The sequence below is a fragment of the Primulina huaijiensis genome, chromosome 17 (assembly GCF_012295235.1).
Source record: "Primulina huaijiensis isolate GDHJ02 chromosome 17, ASM1229523v2, whole genome shotgun sequence".
Classification (NCBI taxonomy): domain Eukaryota; kingdom Viridiplantae; phylum Streptophyta; class Magnoliopsida; order Lamiales; family Gesneriaceae; genus Primulina; species Primulina huaijiensis.
Window position 1 is genome coordinate 4888644 of NC_133322.1, and position 20570 is coordinate 4909213.

A 20570-nucleotide genomic window follows, 5' to 3' on the forward strand; every position below is an offset into this window, starting at 1 on the left:
AATCGTCCTTACAACACAATTAAAATATTTCTGAAACATAAGGAATAAAAACACCAAATTTCGCATAAAATTCCAGCAACATTTAAAATATAAAATATCCTTCAATAATGTTAAAATAAATTTCTCCATGGTCGTCATATCCAAATAAATGATCATCATCAAACAATATACCATTTATAAATTCATCCCACCATGAAGCTTAAATTTGGAAGAGTTGTCTCATCGATAAAATACATAAAAACTTATAAAGAACTTAAATGTAAAGAGTAAACTTTTGCGGTGACATGAATGAACGAAGGCAGCCAGGTTGTCGCAGATACGTTCCACCGACTCGACACGCTCCTACAAACGCCGTCGTTTTACTTCAATTCCGTTTACCGCCACAACGGATTTTCCCATGAACTACTCCTTCCATCCCCGGTATTCTCCATTTTCCCAAGGGTATTTTCGTAATGAAAAATTCCACTCCTCCATAGTTCTCCACCACCTTCAAGTTTATCTCTACTGCTTTCTTCTAAGCTCTATCTACAGATATATATATAAATATGATCGATTCTTGGAGTTTTCATCAGTTCGTGAAGAACTTTTAACTTTCTGTGTGTGATTACAATAATTCAGTAATGGCTACTGCTAAGGATAATAAAGCTATTGGCATAGACCTCGGCACGACCTACAGTTGTGTGGGAGTATGGGTGAACGACCGCGTGGAGATCATCCCGAATGACCAAGGCAACAGGACAACTCCTTCTTACGTCGCTTTCACCGACACAGAGCGGCTGATCGGCGACGCGGCCAAGAATCAGGTGGCCATGAACCCGCACAACACTGTTTTCGACGCTAAACGTCTCATCGGTCGTCGGGTCAGTGACCCGTCGGTGCAGAACGACATGAAACTGTGGCCTTTTAAGGTGGTCGCGGGGCCTGGAGAGAAGCCGATGATTATTGTTGCGTATAAGGGGGAGGAAAAGAAGTTTTCTGCAGAGGAGATTTCGTCTATGGTGCTGGTGAAGATGAAGGAGACCGCGGAATCCTTCCTGGGGTATCAGATAAAGAACGCGGTCGTCACTGTTCCTGCGTATTTCAATGATTCTCAAAGACAGGCGACGAAGGATGCTGGGTCGATATCTGGTCTGAATGTTCTGAGGATCATCAATGAACCTACGGCTGCTGCTATAGCGTACGGTTTAGACAAGAAGGGGTCGAGGGTGGGTGAGCAGAACATACTTGTTTTTGATCTGGGAGGCGGGACTTTTGATGTTTCTCTGTTGACTATTGAGGAAGGGATCTTTGAGGTGAAAGCTACTGCTGGGGATACTCATTTGGGAGGGGAGGATTTTGATAACAGGCTGGTGAATCATTTTGTTGCGGAGTTTAGAAGGAAGAATAAGAAGGATATTAGTGGGAACGCGAGAGCGTTGAGGAGATTGAGGACTGCGTGCGAGAGGGCGAAGAGGACTCTATCTTCCACGACACAGACAACAATTGAGGTCGATTCTTTGTTCGAAGGGATCGATTTTTATGCAACGATTACGAGGGCGAGGTTCGAGGAATTGTGTATGGATCTATTCTTGAAGTGTATGGAGCCTGTGGAGAAGTGTTTGAGGGATGCCAAGATTGACAAGTCTCAAGTTCACGAGGTTGTGCTGGTGGGTGGATCGACTAGGATTCCGAAAGTTCAGCAACTCTTGCAAGATTTTTTCAATGGGAAGGAGCTTTGCAAGAGTATTAATCCCGACGAGGCGGTGGCATATGGTGCGGCGGTGCAGGCTGCGATCTTGACGGGAGAAGGCGATGAGAAGGTTCAAGAACTGTTACTGCTCGATGTGGCGCCGTTGAGCCTCGGCCTTGAAACTGCAGGTGGGGTGATGACTGTTTTGATCCCAAGGAACACAACAATTCCCACCAAGAAAGAGCAGATTTTCTCGACGTATTCGGATAGTCAACCCGGTGTGTTGATCCAAGTGTATGAAGGCGAAAGGGCAAGGACTAGAGACAACAACCTTCTTGGGAAATTCGAGCTATCCGGTATCCCTCCTGCGCCTAGAGGTGTCCCACAGATCAACGTGACATTCGACATCGATGCCAACGGTATACTAAACGTGGCAGCAGAGGATAAAACAGCGGGCGTGAAGAACAAGATCACCATCACGAATGACAAGGGTAGATTGAGTAAGGAAGAGATAGAGAAAATGGTGCAGGATGCGGAGAGGTACAAGGTAGAGGACGAGGAAGTGAAGAAGAAAGTCGAGGCCAAAAACTCGCTTGAGAATTACTCATATAACATGAGGAACACGGTGAGGGACGAGAAATTCGCGTCTAAATTGAGCTCCGGTGACAAGGAGACGATCGAGAAGGCAGTGAAGGAGACTATAGAGTGGTTGGATAGGAATCAGTTGGCCGAGGTCGAGGAGCTCGAGCACAGGTTGAAGGAATTGGAGAATGTTTGCAATCCCATCATTTCTAGGATGTATCAAGGTGGTGGAGATGTGCCTATGGGAGGTGACATGCCGGGTGCTGCCGGCTCGGGTGGCGACGGTGGACCGAAGATCGAAGAGGTTGATTGAGGCCTTTGTTCTTGGTTATGAGTGATGGTTTGGTATTAGTAGTTTTAGTGTTGTTGAGTTATAGTGAGGTAAGATTGTGTTTCTTTTTGTGGGTGGTGTTTTCGAGTAGGTCATAGGAGTGCAATGGTTTGTCTTACTTGGGAGTGTGTTCATTCTCAGTTTTTAGTCTTGCAAGAATCCTAAAAGATTATTTGTCGGAAAATGGCACAATTTAAACAAAATAATATGAAAAAATTAAAAGGGCTAAAATAATAAGTAGATTTATAATATTATTTTAGTGAAATATTAATTTTTCGAGTATTAATTTCAAAAATTTTGGTAAAATATCATAATTTTAGTTTTGAAAATATATTTCTACCAATAACTTTATAGCTCATATATATTGACATGTCCAGTTTGAGATGATATTTTAAGTTAAATGCTAAATTATAACAAATTTTTTATTTTAACTCAAAAATAAAAAATAGAAATCCTTGTAGAATTGTTTTTAAAAACAAAAACAAAAATCTTCTTCATTGTTATTAAATATCTCATTGATGATGGACAATAGGTAACTAGGATTTTGAAGAATAAAAATAAATATAACTAAATTAGACGTAAAAAAATATAAGAGGTTAGATTGAGCTTAGTTAAGGGACAAAAAAACTCACAAATCGTCTCGATTTGTTTACATCCAGCTCGAAAAGCTTGTAAATGCACCCCCTAAACTTAGCTCCATCCGGCCTCTTGTATTTTTTTCGTTTAATTTAGTTCGGTTCGAAAAATATTTGATTTTTATTCGAGTTTATCGAATTCGAGCTCAACTCGAATATGTTAGAAATTTTTTTAAATGAACTCGAGTTTAAATTATTTTGTTCGATAGTTTGAGAGTCATTCGTCATCTTTAATATTTTATTAATATAATATAATTATATATTAAATAATTTTTAATATAAAAATTTAATATAAATTTATATTTGAGTTAAAAAATTTCTCACCAATTTACTCATGAAAATAAGGTTTTTCTCTTGCAAAATATGTTTATACACAAGGCACCATCCTATCTATATTCTTCTTCCTCTCCTTCTCACCATTGGAGGGAGAAACCCTAATTCTCTCTTTCTTTCTCATTTCATATCCATCTCTTTCTATCTTGCCTGTTTTCATACAGGAGATAGATCAGGATTATTGCAAGAAAGCTTGTGGTTGATTGGACGGTGGAGATTTTCTTTTTCCTGTTGGATTTGGAGTTATGCAGTCTGATCAGTCGATGTTGAGCTTGAGACCAGGTGGTGGCAGTCGCGGCGGAAGCAGGGTATTCGGGTCGCGATTCGATTCATCTACGGCGGCCAATTCTGATCTCCCGCTGCTGCGTCCTCATGGTGGTACCCCTGCAACTTCACTCCCTCTCTTCAAGGTTGGATTTTTTTTAATTCAGATCCAGTGTTTTTCTTTGTTTATTTTTTTTCCTGAATCTCTCTTTTGAGAATCGCTGATGTTTATTTTTTTTTCAAATTTACCGAGCATTTATTTTCAGCTTCTTGTTTTTTGTGTGTATGTTCATATGTCAAACCTGTGGTATTGAATGTATTCTGTGAGTTTTTAAATTGTGCAGTCCGTGAAGAAATCATTAGATGCGCGTGCTTTAATTTCCATGTGATTAAGTCTCACTATAGGAAAAAAAACAAAAACACGAGTTTGGGTAGTTATGTGAATGATTAAAGTTTTGTTTATAGAAAGAAAAGATCTTTACATGATTATCCTGTTTCACAAACATGGGAGGTGACTCGGATGGGATTGAGGTCGATTTCTCATTCTTGACACTTGTTAGTGCAGATAAAATGTTGGTTTTATGCAAATATGTGACAAAATTCTATATTATTGAAACCTCGTGATACAGAATACATGTGCAATTACTTTTGGTCGAGTATTTGTCGTTATTCTGCTCAAATAGATTCCCAGTATCTCGATGCTTTTTGATCTGTTGTTATTTGTTAATAATTAATTTTATCAGTCTGTTTACCGGTTATATGCGAGTGTTCAAACTCTATTTGAATTTTTAATAGACCGGAGAGTCTCAATTCGATGGCCGTGAACGGATCCAATATACGAAAGACCAACTACTGCAGTTAAGGGTGGTAAGGTTTATTTATGATCTCCTCACATGTGAAGCTGCCCTTTATGTGTATAACAGTACACATTTTTCTGGATTTCTTTTGCATAATTCTGGTATGCTTATGAGTATTACTTTGGAATCAACTCGATCCGTTATGTAACTAATTTTCTTGTACGTATATATGATATTTAATTTTACAGTTTCGGTGGGCCATTCGAATCTTGTTACGGATGAAAACTGCATAATTTGTGGAGTTTACTTTAAAAGCCTGAACAATCATTAAATATGAACCTGCATTTTTCTTTAGTAATTACTTTAAGTGTAGCTTAACCTCTTCATTTGTAGATATGCTTTAATGATACCTTCTGAACTTTTATTTACTTGCTGTTGATATCTGGCTCCAGCCATGACATGGATCTTAATCTATTTCATGTGTGTGATTGCTTTTATGTAGGTGATGAACATTCCGGAAGATATTCTGAAAGTCAAACAAGAAGTTGATTCTGAATTTTTCGGTGCAGATCCAAGTTGGATTCGAGGAGAAAACAACGTAATTGAGTTTGTCCTTCTTTGGGCTTTATTTGAGTCTGTTTGGTTTCTCATTTTTTATGGTTTTGATGATAATTAATAGAAATTGTCCTCTTTGCAGCTCCCAAATCAGTCTCAAAGTCGATATTCTGAGCCAGACGATCGTGTCTGGCGTAATCGTTCTGCACAATTTTCATTGCCTAGTGATGAGAGATCCTGGGAGGCAGCGAAAGAGAAAGACTTTGGCGGCCATTTTGACCCTCGGCAACAAGGTGTGAACCAATATAAGCAAGAGCAGCTGAACTCGCAGTTTTCAAAAGCACAAATCGCTTCCAACCAAAGGGTAGTGTATTTTCATTAAAATTGCACTATATATATTATCTTGCTGTTTTTGGGTCCTTTTTAAATTTGTTTTCCAAATAAGCTTTAGCATTCGTGCAGTAACAAACAAGATAAGAGTTCATATTAGTTAATACTTATTCGGGTTTCGTGTTTATTTATCTTCTATGTTGTGCCAATCTGTGCGGTTTTTCGTGTCTATTTTGTTCCTCTTCTGCTAGTTTGTGCTGGAGATGGATATGAAGTGTTATTACATATATCTTTTGATCTCACTTTAAGACTCTGATAATAGAGTTTATGATATGCTGATGTATTTCGTTTCTCATATGTTTTTTTCTATTTTAGTTCATCGGAACCATTCTATCAGAGAGACCAATACATATTCATCTGAATATTTGATGTATAACATTTGTGTCCCTTCCATTGTAAATGTGCTTTTTCATATATGGGAATTAATTCTAGGTTGCCCTCGCATGAACTCCATTAACTGAAAGCAATTGCCTGTTGGGTTCTTTAAGCTTTTTTCAATACCATTGGCTAAATTGCTATCCAAGATCTTAGTTTTCATCTCCCTTTTGTTTTTTACACTTCGTTCTTGTCCATATGTCAGTGTGGTAATCTTTAAAGTATCGCACTTGTTCAAAAGTTCAACTTTTGATATTAAGTTCTAATGGCTGTCCCTCTTAGTGAACGCTTTAAATTACTCTGTTGATGATGTTTCTCTATTACTTGCTGGTCTTACATAAAGTTTTGAGCATGTGATTATGTCTGCTTGGAAATGTTATTTAAGGTATTTCTGTAATATTTGCCTATTAAACTCTGATCTTAGTTATGTTGGAGGTTTGTAAGCAGTCATATACCACCATGCAATCTATTGCTTCAAAGCATTTTGTTTATTTCAGTATGGCTTATGAAACAGGTTGCACCTGCTCTTATCAAGGCTGAGGTACCATGGTCTGCTAGAAGGGGGAACCTTTCTGAAAAGGAGCGCGTTTTAAAAACAGTAAAGGGGTAATTAATCTCCATTTTTACCTGCCACGTGTAATGCATATAGAATACCTTCATGTTAACTTCCTACCTTCAATATTTTTTCTGATTGTTACTCAGGTTCTGAATCATAAACCAATATGCTTATTCTGATGTATTTTTGCACTTTTTGCTGTTGACATCAGGTTCCTTTAAAATTTTTGTGCAACATATAAAATAATGAAATGGAAAAAGTTTGTTGTTTATTTATTACTAGCTGATATGATCTTTATGTATTTTCAGATAGATTTCTACCATAAATTCTAGTCTTTGATGGCATTAACCTTGTTATCTTAAGAATTTTGCTGATCCTCGTATATTTTGCAGCATCTTGAATAAGCTGACTCCTGAGAAATTTGATCTTCTGAAGGATCAATTGATTGACTCTGGGATTACTTCAACTGATATTTTGAAGGTACTAAATGTTTTGATGTCAGTATTAGACTATGTTTTTTATGTACTTTTAATTTGCTGGTATAATGTCTTCTAATCGTTATATCTATTTTTGTGCCTTTTCATGTAAGCTTATGTTGTATTTCTTTTCTTGCTTTTAGGGAGTCATCTCCTTGATATTTGACAAAGCTGTGTTGGAGCCAACATTTTGCCCTATGTATGCGTTGCTGTGTTCAAATCTAAATGAAAAGCTCCCTCCATTTCCATCGGATGAGATCGGTGGGAAAGACATTACTTTTAAGCGTTTTCTCTTGAATAATTGCCAGGAAGCATTTGAAGGCGCTGAAAAATTGACGGAAGAGCTTGCACAGATGACTGATCCTGAGCAAGAATCGGAACGAAGAGATAAAGAGAGGTTACTCAAACTGCGTACACTTGGAAACTTCCGTCTAATTGGAGAACTTCTGAAGCAGAAGATGGTTCCTGAGAAAATAGTTCACCACATTGTTCAGGTTCAATCTCTCACACATTATCTATCTATTTATCTGCTTGTAGGTCTACAGTCTGAGTTTGTCTATCCGTGTTTATTATTTACATGCTGGTATGATAGCATGAAATTTTCTTGAGCAGGAACTACTGGGGCATGATACCAAGAGTTGTCCCGCGGAGGAGAATGTTGAGGCCATATGTCAGTTCTTCAACACCATTGGTAAACAGCTCAGTGACAACCAAAAATCAAAGCGCATCAATGATGTGTATTTCAATCGCTTGAAGGAGTTGTCAACAAATTCTCAGCTTGCCTCACGACTGAGATTCATGGTTCGTGATGTCCTAGATCTGCGGGCCAATAATTGGGTTCCACGCCGAGAAGAGGTGAACATAACAGCTTTTTACTGCCACTTTTCATACTGTTCTCCTTCCTAAGTTTTGTGGTTTATTCTTTTGATTTACCAGGTGAAAGCCAAAAAAATTACCGAGATCCACTCAGAGGCTGAGAAAAATCTGGGGCTACGTCCAGGTGCTACGATTAGAAATAGTCGAGCTGTTGCTTCTGGGGATCAAGGGAGCATTTCTCCCACTGGATTCCCAATGAATCGCCCTGGTTCCGGTGGTATGATGCCTGGGATGCCAGGAAGGAAGATGCCTGGGATGCCAGGAATAGAAAATGGAAACTGGGAAGTTCCTAGGTCTCGATCCATGTCTAGAGGTGATGGCTCAACCATTCAGGCTGCTGGGCGTGTTCAGCCGCCAATTGGGAAATCCCCTTCAGTGAACCAGCCACTTTTACCTCAAGGTACTGGAGGTTTAACAGGTGGCAAAACTAGTGCCCTCATGCAGGGCAGTGGTGCATCTCTTACTTGCCCGTCTAGCTATGGAGGATATGGTATGGACCCTGGATCTCATGTGACTGCTCCATACAGACTGGCTCCTACTGCTCCATATGTGGCTCCAGTTACTGGCAAACCAATGGCTCCATTTGCCAAATCAAAAAATGATCTCAAGAAGGAAACAGTTTCTCTTCTGGAGGAATACTTTAGTATCGGAGATTTGGACGAAGCACTTCAATGTGTAGAAGAATTGAAATCTCCTTATCATCCTGAATTCGTCGAAGTGGCCATCTCCCTTGGATTGGAGAAAAACCCACCTTGCGTGGAGCCAGTCTCCAAACTATTGGAGTATCTGTACACCAAAAATGTTGTTAGTGCTATGGATATCAGTGGTGGATGCCTCGTCTACGCTACTTCACTGGATGATCTAGCCATTGATGTACCAAAAGCACCAGCTAATTTTGGTGAGATTGTCGGGAAACTTGTTATAGCAGGAGGATTAGACTTTAAGGTCGTGAGGGAGATTCTGACAAAGGCGAGTGATGATTTTCTCCAAAAAGCCGTATTCGCTGCTATAATAAAGATCATTAAATCTGACCCTGCTGGCAACGAGCTGTTGGAGTCGAAGTTTTCGGATGTTGCAGACTGCGAGAGCTTATTTTAGAGGTCACTCAGTTGCTGGAGACTTTTTACCCCTCCTTGAGGCAATGTGCTTTTCCTCACCCACAGTATGTGCTAATGACACATAATATGTTGAGCAATAAGTCGGAGGTGGAGGTGGAGGTGGAGGTGGAGCTGTGAGAGACTGTATATTTAATTTTTCTTTTTGTTCGAGAAGCCATAATAGTGAAAGAATTAGAACCTGTAAAGAGATTTTTGGTTGTGGCAGAGCACAGGCCGTGGTTGATTGAGACTGATCGGTCCTTCAGTACTTGTATTTGATTATTTTTGAATTTGTTATAAATTTTGATGACTTGTTACATTTGTGGTTCATAATATGCTACTATTAACAATTTTATATATTATAATCTGATGGTACTCATTGATTCATATCTCTACTTGTATGAAGTTTTCTTCCTAATTCTGGAAATATTCATTCTTTCAATTCCAAGGGCGTAAACTCTCGTATTTCTATTTTATACACTTTTTTTTTCTTATTATCATTTCAATTTACTAGGTTAATAACTTTCATTTAATTTTTTTCTCTCCATATTTTATGTAGGTCAAGAACCGTTGGTATAAATAATTTGTCGGGTTCTTAGACCTATGAGTCCGGAGATGTTCATATCTATATGTTAGTATTGTCTTATATCTATAAAATATTATTTTTTTTATCGTCGGTCATGTTCTTAACATACACAATATTACCTAATAAAATCTGGCATTATTTTTTTTGCGGCCTACCTAGTCAACCAGATCAAGTAGCACAACGTCGATATTTTGACGCACAAGAACTTCTCATGAGATTACTCATCTCAGTACTACTATCACTAATGCACGCTTAATCCAACATTTTCCCAAGAAGTATATAAGCCTTGAACTCATGACCTAGCTCTGATACAAATTGTTATGATCAAACACATACCATTAGACCAAATGTATAGTTGTTAGTCAAGGCACGACTTTATTTTATCATACTTGTGACATTGCATAACGCACCTACTTGAGCGCTAATGAGTTAGACTGTTAAGCATATGAGTTCAGAGAAGTGTATGTCTATATATTGATATTGTCTTATATCCCTTAGATCGATTTTATTAAAGCCCTACCGTCGATCTTGTCCCATAAGACCGGTTAAGATCTGCGTCAATCTTTTATAGCCCACTAGCCAACAATATTGGAATACTCTTTAGTACCAATAAAACTGACTTGAATACTAGCATATCTATTCGAATGTGAACAAAAGAAGAGAGTACCACAAAATTAAACTTCAAAAATTTGTAAAGACACCCGTTTTCGATAAATTGATAAATTTAAGGTAAAGTTCAAGCATTTGCTTGATAAAGTTCATCCATGAAAATGAATTTGAGAAAATCGAGCTCAAATCAATTCATAATTCAGCTTTGGCAGCATTAAAATACGAGCTCGAACTCAAATTAAAAACAGTAGTTTTCGGTTCGATTCAGTTTGTTATACCCGCTAAAAAGACTAACACATCAAAAAATAAAAATAAAGGAAAATGAGTAATCACACCAGAAAATGATTATTTACAAGGTCATTTCCCCAGGAAAACAGAACAAGTAAAGTTGATTACACAAATCACACTGACTAAAGAAACAGCATTCAACAAAACAGAGGTACAAATGGAATTATATTACACATGTTGTCCCAGTTATGTAACTCATTGCGCCAGCAGCTCGGCGGTAACACCATGGAAATCCTTCCATATTTTCCCCGTTGGATCAAATTCTGAACACATCTGTTTGAAATCGCTCATCATACAAGTTCCAATGACCATATCTTTCGGCATGAACCGTGGCCCTTGGGATATAGAAGCTGGGCTTCTTGATATGCTTCAAGTTCTTCAGACTAGATGTCAGATTTACAACATCCCGAATGGTCACATTTGCACATCCAGATAGATCAATGTATTCCAGATTTCCACACCATTTAGTGATCAAAGCAAGGCCTCTGGCTGTCAACTTTGAGAAGCGAAGTTCAAGATGCAAAAGATGAGGCATATATTTTGAGATGGCAGCAGCTTCTGAATCTCCGTCTTGCGGGCAGGCATTCAGATACTCTTTTGGGACTATTCCTTTATGCTGGGAAGGGTCCAGCCAATTCATTGAATTCCGCCTTAGAATTTTTATATTTGAACAATGTGATCCTATTGTAGCCAAAGACTTGTGAGATATTTCATGGCAATAGCTGACATCTAGTTCCTTGATTTTGGGGCATCCGGATGCTATTTCAGCCATAATTTCATCTGAGACATGAGCAGAGCTGCTGATAGAAAGAACTTCAAGATTCGGGCACCTGGAAAAGATTCAAGGACGAACAAGAATGTGATAAATCAATCGTGTTTCTTTTTTTGTATTTTACATATTTACAGGAAGAGCCACAATTGAAACTTGAAAGCTTTCAACCCCAAAGATTGGTAATACTTCCCCGCATATCATGCTAGGAGATGATCTAAAATTTAGTAAAACCACAAACACAGAAGAAATTAACGATTTCCTAATACTCATATTGATCGACTTCCAATCATCTGCGATCCAATCAAACGCGGGGATAATTCAAAATTTTGGTAAAGAAAAAAACATGTAAACATATATACCTTTCAGCAACCAAAGACAGAGAACGGGTGGAGCAATGACTGAGGCGAATTTCCGTGAGGGAGGCTCCGCCCCAAGAAACGACGGATCGGAGCATATTATCGATTCTTCGCTCAAATTCGGGGGTCCAGAACCGCGGCAAGTCAGTGGCGGAATCGAAGTGAGCATGGAGATCGAGCACCGAGTTGAGGCACGGATCTTTGCAGGCTAGATGCCACGGCTTGCAGACTCGCATCACGCCTCTCCATCGGTCTTCTAGAGAGAGTCGAGAGAGGATGTTGAAGAAGCACTCCTCCGTTAACTCCGCCCAATCACCGACGAGTCTGCCGTCTTCCATCGGGGTGTTGATCGCGTACGATTACGAACCTCCTCGCAATATTATAATCAATCACCTGTCGTCTGAATTTTTTTTCATATTTAGTTTAGCTAATAAATCAATATATATAAACAATTGGTATTTTAAAAATAAAATTTGATTAAAGTTATTTTCTCAAATATCCTTTTTAATATTCGGGCTTTTCGATAGATAGCTTCAACACGCAACGAAAATTTAAAATTATTTAAAATATGAATAGAGGAATCAAGCTAAACACAAAATATCTTTTTTAAAAATTATGATAAAAATATATATAAAAAATTTGAAATTCATCATCATTCACCCAGCTCATCCCAAGGTCTCGAATAGAGTCGTCTGGTAGCTGCAGTTATATTAGAAGTCGCCCATGAATGCTCGCCTGAAAACTGTTGTTATACGATGAGTTTCGTTTTGCCGATCAATAAAAAAATACACCTCCAACTAACATGTCATTTAAGATCTGATTGGTATATTTGGACAAACCGTGGATGATAAATTATGCTCATTGCTTGGCGTGGTTCCAAATCCTCTTGGAAGCTATCCCAAAAAGTCCATGTGAATCTATATGATCTCAGTCCAAAGAAATAGAGGAGTCTCCGAGTAGTTTTGCTTCTGAAGTGTCAAGACAAGCAATCATTTGGACTTCATTTCAAACTTTATGTTGAAATACTCGATCAAGTCAGGGTGAGGTCTCAAGATCCTAGTGATATGGGTAAAGAGCATGATGTTCTCTAGTGCAGAACGAAGCTCGATATATATCCTCGAATAGAAATCAATGCGGCAAGGTTGGATTGCAGGAGAAGAAACATACAAGCTCGATATATTAGATATCCTCGAATAGTAATGCAGAACGAATCTCGATATATATCCTTGGGATATTTCATCTCAAAGAATTATGTTACATCCATAGATAATAAAAGCCCGCGAGAAAAGCGTCTAGGCTCAGAACGCAGCGAGACTTCCGTTGCAAACAATCCAAGACACTCTTTCATGAAGCACGTACCTTAACCATGAAGCCCCAAGCCTCGGTGCGATTTATATTCTCAAATGGCCTCTCCATGTTATCACTCATTTATTAGATACTCGGATATTACGATTCGTGGCGCCCCACTTCAATAAGGCTCATAGCACCTAGGCCTAAACTCCATGATACCTATGCACCTTATGGCACACTCTGTGCTTCTAATAACTATGGTAACATCTAGCAGTTATCATCACATGGTAATGTTTTATGAACAATACGACAACCCAAGCACCACATTTGATGTCTTAGTAACCGAAACACAATCCTAAATAATCATCCCATAGCAATAGATCTCACTGGAAATCAAAAGGCATGTTTAACTTTCTGGCCACATAATTTTACAAATTTCCCATATTTTCATTTTATTTTTGTATTCACCCATACAATCATTATTTTGAATTCAGCTTTTCATCTGTCTGAAAATAATCCTATGATTGTATTGTTTTTTTCAAACTTTTAAAAATAACCACATAATATTAATAAAGCAAATATCCCAACAGTTATCCACCATAACATAATATCATATGCACGGTAAAAACACGTTTCTTTTCAAAGTATATCGAGTTGTAGATCACATTACCCAAAGCTAGGAATGCATTTCTAAGAAAATATTTACCAGAAGTACATATAAAATGGCCAAACAAGGAAAGATGGATCACATTCCCCAACTCGACTTCTGGGAATGCATTTCCAAGGAAATATTTACCATAAATATCACCAAATACACCCAAACTTTTGCAATTTCAAGATTGAGCTCATCAACTCGAGTTTCAGTCAGGTGAAGGGTTCACCGACTGCTCAGATATATGTTGGGTAAAAGAGCAAGTAGCGGAGAATTCTGAGGCACGGAGTCGGATTCAAATCGTGTAGGATCTACACTTGCCTTCGGGCTTTATTTGCTTTCTATTTTGTGCAAATAAATCAGAGCAACTCTCATTTAGGGTAAGATGAAGAAACTAGAAAAAACAATGCATTTTGAATTTTCTAGACACGAGATACGTAAGACAGTTACTTTGTAGAAAGATTTTATGCAACAAATCTGACTCAAGCTGACCTTTTTATAGACTTCAATAATTGATTAATTAAACATCGCTACTTTTCAATATATGACATTTCAGAAAAGGTGCAACAATTACTTTTGCAAATATATTGTTTCAATACAAATACAACTTTTCATACACACCATTTCAATATATGTGAACATATCTAACCATCCCTTGCCATTTTCTATATATTGAAATGCCTTCAAAGAATCACCAAATATTATTGAGAATCCATGAATCAATAATGGTATATTTCGATTGAACCATTATCTTAGTAAAGGTTATTTATAATTACTCAATATAGATAAGTAGACAAGCTTTGAACCACACGTGCATAAGAACAACCACATAAACCAATACACTTAAATTTAAAACTTTACTTCGTCACAAACGATACATTAGGTCTCGTATCTCTATCCTTTCGTGAGTGTTTATAAAGTCTAGTCAATGAAACTTTGTGGATTACCTAAATCCAACACTCGTATAGGCAAGTTCTTATTGCCCCTGTCATATGTGGCATTTAACAAGACTTGCTAAGAAAAATATTCGCCCTTTAACTACTGGCAGGACTACCAACACTACACAACTTTTGGGATGACATCGCAGTGTTCAGATCACTAAAATGAAGTACTTTCACTCATTGAATTCAAGACTACAAGTTATATCCAGCGTTGTATTGAGGTTTCCATTGTTAGTGATTTCATTGGTTGGACTTTAGTCTCGTCCCTCTCGATGTTCGCAGCACCATTTCTCTACTCAGCCCTTTGTCAAAGGATTTGCTAGATATCCTTCTGATAGTACAAAATCAATTGTAATTATTCCACTTTTAATCAAGCTTCTTACTATGTATCAATCTAATGTGCCCTGATTTACCATTATACACTTCGTTGTAAGCTTTTGCTGGTGTAGACGTACCATCACAATGAATAGATATCGGTGCCTTTGGTTTGGGCCACATTGGAATTTCAAGAAGTAAAATTCGAAGCCATTCAGCTTCCTTGCTAGTTGATGCTAAAGCTACGAATTCAGATGTCGTGGTGGAGTCTGATATACATGCTTACTTCTTAGAACCCTGAGAAATTGCTCCTCCACCAAACAGAAAGATATAACCACCTGTGGACGAGAAGTCATATTTGTCAATTATCAAACTAACATCTGAGTATCCTTCAAGAACAGAAGGATACCCAAAATATCGTAGGCTATAGTCTTTTGTGCCTTCAGATACCTAAGTATCCTAGTTATTCCCAACCAATGTTGCTTATTTGGATTGCTCGTGTACCTACTCAACACGCCAATAACACAAGCTATATCAGGTCTTGTGCAAGTCATTGCATATGTTAGATTCCCAACAACTTGAGAATACTCCAACTGAGATACTTAATTACTGCAGTTGTTGACATAATTATTAATCTTGGGATCCATAGGAGTTGAGGCAGTCTTGCATTCGAAATGATTGAACCTCTTGAGAGTTTTCTCTATGAAACGAAACTGAGAGAGTTGGATTGATTCTCGATCCCTTACAATTGTTATTCCTAGGATAACATTTGCCTCACCCATGTCTTTCATTTCAAACTTGCTAGATAGCAATTCTTTGGTTTTAGCGACTTGTTCCAAATCAGTGCCAAGAATTAGCAATTTCAAGATTGAGCTTATCAACTCGAGTTTCAGTTAGGTGAAGGGTTCACCGACTGCTCAAATATAAGCAAAAGATAAAACTTTGAGGAAGTAAGAGAGACTGAGAGAAAACACTGAAAGGATGAGTAAAACCAAATTCACCAATTCAAGATCATGCATTGATCATGAAAAAGTATCACAAACGTAAAACAGAAGAAGCGCAACACCAAAATCCACAATTATTCCGATAAATCCAGAAAGCATAATCGTTTGCAAACAACAAATTCCAACAATAAATAACACAGCCATACATAAATATAACAAACAACATCAGACCACCCGAACAAGAAGAGGGCCAATGTACTAAGCAAGCTGCTGATATTGGTCTTCATTACGGAACCTATCGGGATCGACGCAAAGAATCGCGTAGAGTGCGTAAATTATCCCGGGAATGTACCCTAAAATTGTCAGAACCAAGCAAATCAAGAACTCCACCTGTTCAAACAAGGGTCTTCGTCAGTAAAAGCGCAAAACTGGATCAACGTAATTCTTTTCGCCGAACGAATTGAAGGTACGAAAACTTACGGTGCAGCATCCATATCGGAGACAAACGCCGAGCGGCGGGAGGAGGATCGCGAACAGGATTTCGCAAAGGGTTGCGCAAGGCGACGACATTTCTCGATCCCCGAAGTTTCCTGTTTCTAGATTCGCCCAAACGAGAAACAGATCTTGACAGTTAGCAGATCTAAGAACTAAAGTGAAACTAGATCGAGTTTCCTTTGACCAAAAACGCTAACCCATACATAATTTGACACGTGTCATTTTGATTTAAATATTTTTCAATTTCTTTTCTTTAAATCTTTTTGTCCTCTATCTTAACTATAACCAATCTTCGGAAAACCCTAATAAATTAATTCACTTGCTGTGTATTTGAATGTCTAAAATTTTGGATTTGAATTTGAATTTGAATTTGAATTTGAATAATTTGAATTTGGACTTAGAATTGGAGCTTGAAAAGGATGACTAGTAATATATTGCGACGATGGTACATTGAGATATTGTGGAGATAGACATTATTTTACTCTAATAAAATTTATCATTTTCTTTTATTCAAATTTTATTGGATAAAAACAAAAGAACATAAAAAAAATTAGTTACTAAATTAAATAATAAATATAGAGCATTATAAATAAAGGTAAAAATTTGTGTGAGACGGTCTCACATGTCGTATTTTGTGAGACAGATCTCTTATTTGGGTTATCCATGAAGAATTATTATTTTTTATGCTAAGATTATTACTTTTTATGCTGAATATCGGAAGGGTTGACCCGTCTCCAAGATAAAGATTCATGAAATCGTCTCACAAAAGACCTACTCATAAATAAAATACAACTTACCTGATTTGTTGGTTTACCTCTTTCTTTTCTTGCTCTTATCATATGAATGACGCACTATTTGAACATTTGTGATTCCTCTTGACTTGACATTCATTGAACATCTCATCCAATCGGACATTCTCTTTATGAATTGCATTATCGCAAGAATTTTGATCATCCAATCCCAAATTTTCAAACAAAACATCTGTTTGTTCATTTGTATTGTCAAGAGTTTCAGTTAACTTATTTCTAACTCTTTCATTAGCTTTACATCACACACTAAGAGCATATGTTGATCTCATTATTTGATTTACAAACACCATCTCAGAAATCATGACCACTTTAACTCTCACTTTGTCCAAGCTCATCGAATATTCTTTCTTGAATCTTTCGTCCATGAAAAACTTAGCAACCTTTCGTTCTCCCACATTTTATCGTATGATTCTAAGTTTACCTTCGCATTTAGTTCTTATTATCGGTCTTAGATAGACATGTATTCTTTCACTAGAACATTTGTCATCTTTACCACCTTCATAAGAACATTCAAACTTGGAGTTCGGTAGTATTTTTGGTCATTTGGTATTTTTTGTTCAAAAAGATAGTTTTATTTGCATAACTTTTCACTTTCCGATAGAAAGCAAATTGATAATTTTTTAATATACAAGTATTTGTCCTAAAAAGTTTGTTAATTTTATTATATCCAATTTACCATTGATTCGTCATTTACATCTTGATAAAGTAGAGATATACCAAATTATTGACATAAAAAAAAAAACTAATGATTGATACCAAACATCATTGTATAATTCATTATTCGAAAAGATCACGCTGAAAAGGATTTCATAAAAGAAAAGGTAATTAATTCTTTTGATCCAATCCTCAATGGTTATATCCCAATCTAAGGTTATCGACATGATTGATAATGAAATTTATGTACTTTCGAATATATAAACTTGTACAAAGCATTGATAGGATATTTAGAGCTTTAAAAGTGTGGGTTGCTATTCTTTTATTGTTTTGGGAAATCATGGGATAAAAATAGATGAAAATGTTAAGAACAACGAATCTTAATGGGTAATACGGCATTTGTTGGAGACAAGATCGACAAAGGTAGGACAAGACGAATCTTGTAAGAATATGACACATCATCAACAATAATGCATGTTTCTCTCCGAACTCATGATTTTAACCACGGGACTTATCTCTCTTTAGTATTTCACCTATTAAATACATGACAAGTCCATTTATTTCTCTTTTTTCTTCATGTGAACTTTCAATTAAAAATGTGGTTGATTTTATCTTTAAATTCTAACTTAGCCGTTGTTTCTTGTTCCGTAATAAATATTACACCACCACCACCCTTCATGTGTTTTTTTACAAGTAAATAAATAAATATATATATATATATAATATTCAATTTATTTTTTGGGGAAGTACTACTAGAATTTACACAGTCTTGTCCTTTGTTTTAAGTCAATCTGCAAACCATCACTAATCTTATTGATTAATATGTGATGTTTTTTTTTTAAAAAAAAGTGTAAACTAGCTATTTTTGTGCTATAGGTTAAAAAAATAAATCTATATTTTATAAAACATATCTTTTAAAAAATATATATTATCCTACTTACAAACAAAACAATCTTTAATTTAAAGTCCCTAATTAATAAAATATCTAAACTTTTATTAAAAAAAATAATCGCCTCCAAAAATTAATAATTTTTAATGATGGGAGACGATAAATGTGACAAGATTCATAACTTTTGGTGACCATGTGGACCACCAATTTAATTCCTCGTCAGATGGAATGGTCCATTGTTTATTCAGGCGATGATGGTCCTGATTCTATCTTACACAAAACTCTACTTAAACTACCACTATGTATATATAATTTTGATATGGCGCACACCTATCGTGCATAACTATGTGATCACAGATGAAGTGTCACTCACCCATTGGATGTGATGAATGCACACCTATATGAGCACCGATTAGGTGTTACTCATCCATTGGATACGCAATTTTTCTATATTTCATCACATCTAATGGGTGAGTGACACCTCATCGGTGCTGACATAGGTGTGCACGGTAGGTGTGCAATATATCAAAACTATTTATATATATATATATATAAATATTGAAGAATCTTGTGCCCATATAGAATCTAGCCTAATTGTATTATTGATGAATAAATTATATAACAATAATTAAAACAGGATAATTATCCGTTGAGTTATTGATAACAAAAAGTAATTTCAGGTTTAATATAGATAACAAAAAGTAATTTCAGGTTTAATATATGATGGAATCGTAGTTTAATCTCATATTAAGCTATGGTATATATTTATATGTTAATAATTTTGTTAGATTTTTATATCCCATCTATATTAATGAATGATATAATGTAGATAAAATTCCTTTTAGATAGTTTGTCATACAATTTATAGTTTGATACATTAGATAAGAAAGAGATTGATAAATAATCCTCCTTATCACACGTTTGGTACCTTTTTAGAAAGCACATAATACCTATGATAAATAATTTTATACAAGGATAAAATATCCAGATGTGATAATTTTAATTTAAAGATAAAAAACACCACAAATTACTTAATTGTCATCCATATATAAAAATCCTAAACCCGATAAATGATTTTTATAAATATATGCTAGTAGGTTTAAAATCAAATAAATATTTTTTATTTATTTTATATATTATATAATATGATAATTATATAAATGAACTCGAGATAATTATATAAACGATTTTTATAAATCTCAATAAAATTATTAGTATCACTCGATTAACCTTAAAAATTGATATTTGACTTGACTCACAAAATCAAGGGCTCAATTATCATATTATATAATATATAAAATTAGGTAAAAATTAATAAATCATGAAAGCATTGTCGGCGCATGAACAGATGAGAAATATGAACTCAAGCAACAACTTTGAAATTATAAAATTTATTATGATAAGGTTAATTTTGTCATTACAATCTAATATATAAATTTAATCACTCTTATTAAAATCACACCAAACATTAAATATAATATCTTACATCTTATTTATCATTAACTTATCCTTATATGATATATCCGTTTGGTACGTGTGATGGGATAAGTAAATGATTAGTAATTAGAGTGATTAAAAAAATGAGAGATATGGATTAATAGTGTAGGATCGAGCGCTTGCCGCTTTGCCAAAAGCTATAGCTGGTGGTAATGGTGCAACTCAAATCTTTTAAACAGTACACCAGCTCAAGCATCACGATTTGATTGCTCTACCAAGCAAAGACAGTTATTGTACCCAACAAATAGTATGGTGAGATAAATAACATGGTGTTTGGTATGATTTTAAAATGACGGATTAATTTTGTAAATTTTATTGCAGTGACCAAAATGCCCCAAATACTAATTAAATATATATTCTTAAAATAATTGGATAGATAATTAAATATTTGTAATTATAATTTACATTTACTAAATTAATTTAAATATATTTATTAGAAATAAATATGTGAATATGCATTTACTTTAATAATTAAAATAACAATAATATTTTGAATGTTAATGTCGAATAAAGTTTAGTAATAATTACAATATTATT

At 35.9% G+C, this 20570-nt stretch overlaps 4 protein-coding genes across 4 annotated transcripts; 2 read left to right on the forward strand and 2 right to left on the reverse strand.

Annotated features, from left to right (window-relative positions):
• Positions 1–225: 225 nt before the first annotated feature.
• Positions 226–2578, forward strand: LOC140962489 (heat shock 70 kDa protein-like). The gene has a single exon (XM_073421422.1). The coding sequence runs from the start codon at positions 621–623 to the stop codon at positions 2562–2564; it is 1944 nt and encodes a 647-aa protein (XP_073277523.1). The 5' UTR covers positions 226–620; the 3' UTR covers positions 2565–2578.
• A 1013-nt stretch (positions 2579–3591) lies between these two features.
• LOC140962731 (eukaryotic translation initiation factor-like) lies at positions 3592–9323 on the forward strand. The gene is made up of 9 exons (XM_073421693.1): positions 3592–3960; positions 4610–4681; positions 5114–5209; positions 5309–5530; positions 6446–6537; positions 6880–6967; positions 7107–7457; positions 7576–7818; positions 7900–9323. Exons 1-9 carry the CDS (start codon positions 3796–3798, stop codon positions 8935–8937), a joined length of 2367 nt encoding a protein of 788 aa, XP_073277794.1. The 5' UTR covers positions 3592–3795; the 3' UTR covers positions 8938–9323.
• A 1134-nt stretch (positions 9324–10457) lies between these two features.
• LOC140962357 (F-box protein SKIP1) lies at positions 10458–11972 on the reverse strand. The gene is made up of 2 exons (XM_073421222.1): positions 11551–11972; positions 10458–11249 (listed from the first exon to the last, which is right to left on the reverse strand). The coding sequence occupies exons 1-2, from the start codon at positions 11883–11885 to the stop codon at positions 10676–10678; spliced, it is 909 nt and encodes a 302-aa protein (XP_073277323.1). The 5' UTR covers positions 11886–11972; the 3' UTR covers positions 10458–10675.
• Positions 11973–15731: 3759 nt separating this feature from the next.
• On the reverse strand, positions 15732–16371 carry LOC140962382 (hydrophobic protein RCI2A-like). Its single transcript, XM_073421248.1, has 2 exons — positions 16170–16371; positions 15732–16079 (listed from the first exon to the last, which is right to left on the reverse strand). The coding sequence occupies exons 1-2, from the start codon at positions 16257–16259 to the stop codon at positions 15948–15950; spliced, it is 222 nt and encodes a 73-aa protein (XP_073277349.1). The 5' UTR covers positions 16260–16371; the 3' UTR covers positions 15732–15947.
• Between the last annotated feature and the right edge of the window lie 4199 nt (positions 16372–20570).

Excerpts from the sequence above, each read along its gene's own strand:
- LOC140962489 (XM_073421422.1), top strand. The coding sequence starts at position 621 with ATGGCTACTGCTAAGGATAATAAAGCTATTGGCATAGACCTCGGCACG.
- LOC140962731 (XM_073421693.1), top strand. The coding sequence starts at position 3,796 with ATGCAGTCTGATCAGTCGATGTTGAGCTTGAGACCAGGTGGTGGCAGT. Across the intron at positions 3,961-4,609 it reads CTTCACTCCCTCTCTTCAAG|ACCGGAGAGTCTCAATTCGA; the intron begins GTTGGATTTTTT and ends AATTTTTAATAG. Across the intron at positions 6,538-6,879 it reads GTTTTAAAAACAGTAAAGGG|CATCTTGAATAAGCTGACTC; the intron begins GTAATTAATCTC and ends TATATTTTGCAG.
- LOC140962357 (XM_073421222.1), bottom strand. The coding sequence starts at position 11,885 with ATGGAAGACGGCAGACTCGTCGGTGATTGGGCGGAGTTAACGGAGGAG. Across the intron at positions 11,250-11,550 it reads CTGTCTTTGGTTGCTGAAAG|GTGCCCGAATCTTGAAGTTC; the intron begins GTATATATGTTT and ends AATCTTTTCCAG.
- LOC140962382 (XM_073421248.1), bottom strand. The coding sequence starts at position 16,259 with ATGTCGTCGCCTTGCGCAACCCTTTGCGAAATCCTGTTCGCGATCCTC. Across the intron at positions 16,080-16,169 it reads TCCGATATGGATGCTGCACC|GTGGAGTTCTTGATTTGCTT; the intron begins GTAAGTTTTCGT and ends TTGTTTGAACAG.